The sequence below is a fragment of the Macadamia integrifolia genome, chromosome 13 (genome assembly GCF_013358625.1).
Source record: "Macadamia integrifolia cultivar HAES 741 chromosome 13, SCU_Mint_v3, whole genome shotgun sequence".
Taxonomy (NCBI): Eukaryota; Viridiplantae; Streptophyta; class Magnoliopsida; order Proteales; family Proteaceae; genus Macadamia; species Macadamia integrifolia.
Genome location: NC_056569.1, coordinates 7,566,938 through 7,572,147, shown reverse-complemented (window position 1 = coordinate 7,572,147; position 5,210 = coordinate 7,566,938). Strand labels below are relative to the sequence as shown.

The window sequence follows — 5,210 nt, the reverse complement described above, 5'->3', positions numbered from 1 at the left end:
TGACAAACAAGACCTGTAAAAAATCATTGAACTAAAAACATACAGAAAGATTGTAGTATAAGGGAAAAAAAAAAAATTGAACATTACTTCATACGTCATACTTTGATCAAGAAACATTACAGCTCGTCGCTCTAGTAAGAAGTTATCTAGTGGATGATTTCATTTCAAACCCCATTTAAGATCCTTTGAAGAAGGTATGACAAAATTGGGCTCAATCCAAGCACAATTTATCTGAATTTTCATTCTAGATATGTCTCTGCTTGAATGGCTAGTGCCAAAAGTATGGTACATCTCACTACATAGAGAATAGAAGACACAGGAGTTGAAGCCTCCTCCGTCATTACTACTACTACTATTACAAGAAGAAAAGAGGAATATAGGAAAGTAGATCTTGTCACCCATTCCATTGAATGGGTTAACCACTTTGGCTGAGTGCGAAGTTTGACTAGTAAGAAATAACATGTGATCGTTCAAATCTTGTACTTGATTCCAGATCATCCTCTGTTGATCCAAGCTGAAAACTGAGACACCCTTTCCCATGTGATCCTGAAACACTGAGATGAGATTACCATTACATTGGACCAAGGAACGGTTACCATCTGGAATGGTAGAAACAAAAGATGGTGCAAGGGGCTTAGCAAGAACAGTCCAATTGCATTCTCCATCTCTTGTGCCCTTGTGTGGATCAAAAACTCCAAGATTTCCTCCTTCACCGAGACAGTAAACAAGCCCTTTATGGAATACTGGATTGGCATTAGATAAGACGAATGGTAGATTATTTGGTAGACACTTGTGAATAGTCCAGTTTGGTTCCCCATGACGGATTATACAAATAGAAACTCTATCAGCAGAACATGAACTTGAAATGCCAAAGACTATACAATTTGAAGAAGTTGGTGGGGATGTAAAGGAGAGTGCTGGCAAGTGCATGTCCAATAAATGGTTTACAAAATCCCATTGATCGCGGGGAAAATCTGGGAGTTCAATCACGGACTTAGTGAAGGGATTGAGAAAAAACAGTCGCCTTGAATATTGCCACAAGAGGAACCAACCATTGCTTGAGGAGCATATTCTTGAATCAGATAATAGTCCTGGAATTTCTATGAGAGTACTGCCTTTGCATAAGGGATGAAAAACATTCAATACATGATCCTCTTCCTTGAGATAGAGGAGCCATGGAAATTGGGTCATTGGCAATAGAGACTGATCAGTAGTTGGAGGTGTTGTATGCAGTATTGGGAATGGATTGCCCTTATTAGATCGCCATGTTCTACAAACAGCACGAAAAGTGCAGTAGTCCTGTCCAAAGAGACATAATCTGAAAAAACCCAGAAGCTCCTCTGGAAGATCATCAGACCAATTAGATGAAGATGATGATTCTTCGGTTTTTCTCTGATGGGTAATTGAGGAGGAAATTTTCTTTTGCTGGCAAATATATTGGTACAAGTGGAAGAATGCATTTTTACAAACACCTAATAGATACCAAGGTGCTGATCTAGCTTCTGGCTGGTCCTGATTGATTACTTCTTCCTCTCTTGTTTCCTTGGCTGTTGCTTTTGCCATTGCTTTAAGAGACAAAAAGTCATAAATCAGAACATACACGAACAGTAAAAACTAAAAAAATTTCAATTGGATTGGGTGGTTTGCCCTCCCTGATTAAGGGTTCACTAGTTGGGGTTCATGGACTGCTAATTTAAGCTTTCTTACAAGAAGGGTATTTGTACATATTTCCTAAAAATCCTTACTTTTGTATACAGTACTGGTATCAAATAAAGAAGAATACCTATATTTCAATGCAAAAAATCAATCCAGGAAAACGATATTTTGAAACTGATAATAAAGGCCCGTATTCATATTTCACTATCATATGTAGTTGAAAAAAAAAAAAGATAAAAATAATAGATTCAGAACCGAAGGAGAATATATTTTTTTTTTTCAAGAAACAGAGAGGGAGTAAAAAGCAGTGCAGAATGTTACCTTGATCGGTTCCTCTCTCTCTTTCTTCTATTCTTTTCTTTGAAGAGACAAATAGACAACGGAGAGGGTAAAGGTAGCTACTTACTTCTACTTTCGAGCCTTTATAATGGAGGATAAGGAAATACGTGTCTTTCCTCTCTCTCTCTCTCTTTCTCTCTCTACTTCCTTCTCTTTCCTCTTTCCTAATCAAATTTCAACTATATTAGCAGCCAAATTCCTGAAATGGAATCTTGAAGGGTAGTTTAGAAAGTACAAAAAACCTAAAATACGTATCTTTCCTCTCTCTCTCTCTCTCTCTCTCTACTTCAACTTCCTTTCCTCTTTCCTCTTTCCTAATCAAACTTCAATTAATAAAGCAGCCCTGAAATGGAAGCTTAGAAGGGTAATTTAGAAAGTACAAAATACGAGGGTATTTGAGAACCCAAAGGGATTTTTCCTCGATTTTCCTCAATCTCCAACTTCATCTCTCTCGCTCTTCATTCAACCTTTAAATCTTCCCTTTTTTTTTTCGTTACAACCTTTAAATCTTCCGCCTCCCACAACCAAATCAGTTCTCACTTCTCAGAGACTGAAAAACAGGAAACAACTCCTTCCAATCTCTCTCTCTCTCTCTCTCTGAAACTGATTTTGGTGTCTGCATTATCTGAGTTCTAGAGTTTTGTCTCTGTCCATAACAGGTATCTCTCTCTCTCTCTGATAACACAGCAAACCAAACAGGTTTTTGTTTTTTGTATCTGCTTGGATGCTGCAATTTATGACTTCAATGTATCGAGTGAGAAATTTATTTGTCAAGTGAACAATAACACTTAGGAGCCGGTCAACAATCGACTTTAAATAGCATTACTCAAGGGAATCATATTGTGAGGATCCTAAGATGCTCCTTTTGAATCAAACTCTAGCTTTGCTTCTTGTTCTCAAGTTTTACTTCTACATAGCTACCACTCTCTATGATAAATAGAATTGCTAAAGGGAATCATTGCATTGTGAGGATCCTAAGATGCTCCTTTTGAATCGAACTCTAGCTTTGCTTCTTGTTATCAAGTTTTACTTCTAGATAGCTACCACTCTCTATGAACTTGCTTAACTTCAGAACATAGATTTTTTTTTTTTCTTATTAGATGGCAATTGTGTTTTACTTGCTAGCTAGATTAACCATCTTTAATTCTACTAAATGATTTTGAAGAAGCTAATTAACTTTGAGCTGCTTCCCATCATAGAGTCAACTTGGAATTCCTAAAATCTACTCGGTAGAAACTGGTTTTCAAGTTTAAATAACTAACAACAATATGCATCCTCTTGCATCTTAAATAAAAAGCAGAGCATTTTCCTATAGAAGTACGGTTGTCAATTTTATAATATTTATATATTTTCTTGGTGATTTTATGTTTCAGCAGTGACTAGAGTGAGTCCAAGAGAGAGAGACAATTAGAGAGTAGGATGATATCATCAAGGCAGAAGGAAGACTCACTAACTTCTTCAGAAGCAGGACCTTGGCTTTTTTTTGGCTATGTGGATGAGGACATAGCTGGTCAAATTTTCTATGACATATCAGAAGATATTTACTATGATATGAGAATACCTGACATTCTCCCAAAAAACATTTGCACTTGTTCACATGGATGGATGGTAATATTGGATACTAAACAAGAAGGAAAATGTTTCTTATTCAATCCTTTCTCTTTGGAGAAAATCCATTTACCACCTCTTGAATGGAAGTCATTCAAATACGATGAATGTTTGCTATCATCTTCCCCCAATGATCCCAACTGCATTGTATTGTTCACTAAACGTGACGAAGTAAGATTCTTGTTTTGTCGGCCTGGACACAAATGGTGTAGTTATAATCTGTTACACGAACTATGCAACTTATATAGTCCAGTCAGTTGCAATGGAACCATATATGAATTATTTAAGTTTAACGTACCTGTGAGGATTAATATTGAATATCATGGTAATCCTCGGATTCGAGTTGAACTTTTACCACATATCCCAACTGTAAAATCAGATTTAATTGGTGCAGATTTGTTATCATACCCTGATTGGGAGCTGGTTGGGTTTTGCAATGATCTCTTTCTTTTCCACAAGTATTACTTGACCCGAAGAAGTAGTACTATGGTTTGGAGTTTCCAGATTTTCAAGATGGACTTTACAAGAATGGAATGGAAAAGAGTGAGAAACCTTGAAAACAAGGCATTATTCATTGATCCAAATGGAAAAGGTGGTTTCTGTTCTACTACTACTACTACTACTACTACGAAAGGATCATCTTCATCATCATCAAGGATTTTGAGCAACTCCATCTACTTTACTCATGAGAAGGATAGTTACTTGTATAGATTCGACATGAAAGAGAAAAGCATTTCGGCTACATTGCCTTGTCCACACCTAGATTCCAAAAACATTGCTAATTCAGTGTGGGTAATGCCTCATGATGATCAATCTGTAAAAAATCAGATCATGAATATGCTAGGACAGAAAGCTTCACAGGGGAAAGAAAAATATATCCTTGGAGAGAGCAAAAAAGAAGATTTGCACATCGCATCCAAGGTGGTGACCTCTTATCTTGCGTGCACAGTTGGATCTCTACTGCCAGTATCTCTACTTTTTGTAAAGAAGAATAAGATGAAGCTAGGAGTGGTGATTGCAGCGGCAAGCATAGGTGCCTTGTTATGGATGGAAAATTTTATTACCCAAGAATTTTATTTATTCCAACACCATTTGTAATATTTTTATCTTCATATGATATGATTCTTCTATTTAAGTATACATTGCTTAGGATTTCTTATAAACACAATGCACTTATCAATTAATGAATCTATGATTTTTCTAATAGTGTAAAATTTTTCAGAATAACCAACCTATATTAGCTTATCAAAGAGGCACAAATTTGTCATACTATCATACTATTATTTAAGTGACTATTTTATCCTTCTTTCTTACTTAAATTTTCTTTCTCTTATTGTTATCTTTCTTTTTTATTTTATTTTTATCTCTCTCAAATTGTTGGTACCCTTTTCTATTTTTTATCTAGATTTTTTTTTAGTTTTTATTGTTTATCGTCAATTTTTTTGGTAAATAATCTTTTCTTTTTTTGTTACATTTGGTAAATAATCATGGTAGAGAATAAGGATTTTTCTTTATTTGGTAAAGTCATATTGTTTTACCAAAATAGTTGAGAAAATCTTCTCAACTCTCCCCTTTTTTTACAATTTGATTTTTTTTGGTAAATAATC

General features: G+C 35.4%; 2 protein-coding genes across 2 annotated transcripts; one reads left to right on the top strand and one right to left on the bottom strand.

Annotated features, from left to right (window-relative positions):
• On the bottom strand, window positions 1–2,144 carry LOC122059435 (F-box/kelch-repeat protein At1g57790-like). The gene is made up of 2 exons (XM_042622217.1): window positions 1,978–2,144; window positions 1–1,565 (listed from the first exon to the last, which is right to left on the bottom strand). The coding sequence occupies exon 2, from the start codon at window positions 1,561–1,563 to the stop codon at window positions 160–162; it is 1,404 nt and encodes a 467-aa protein (XP_042478151.1). The 5' UTR covers window positions 1,564–1,565; window positions 1,978–2,144; the 3' UTR covers window positions 1–159.
• Window positions 2,145–2,601: 457 nt separating this feature from the next.
• On the top strand, window positions 2,602–4,779 carry LOC122059436. The gene is made up of 2 exons (XM_042622218.1): window positions 2,602–2,654; window positions 3,372–4,779. The coding sequence occupies exon 2, from the start codon at window positions 3,415–3,417 to the stop codon at window positions 4,699–4,701; it is 1,287 nt and encodes a 428-aa protein (XP_042478152.1). The 5' UTR covers window positions 2,602–2,654; window positions 3,372–3,414; the 3' UTR covers window positions 4,702–4,779.
• Window positions 4,780–5,210: the final 431 nt, after the last annotated feature.

What these genes read in the sequence shown, in the direction of transcription:
- LOC122059435 (XM_042622217.1), bottom strand. Translation starts at nt 1,563, where the DNA reads ATGGCAAAAGCAACAGCCAAGGAAACAAGAGAGGAAGAAGTAATCAAT.
- LOC122059436 (XM_042622218.1), top strand. Translation starts at nt 3,415, where the DNA reads ATGATATCATCAAGGCAGAAGGAAGACTCACTAACTTCTTCAGAAGCA.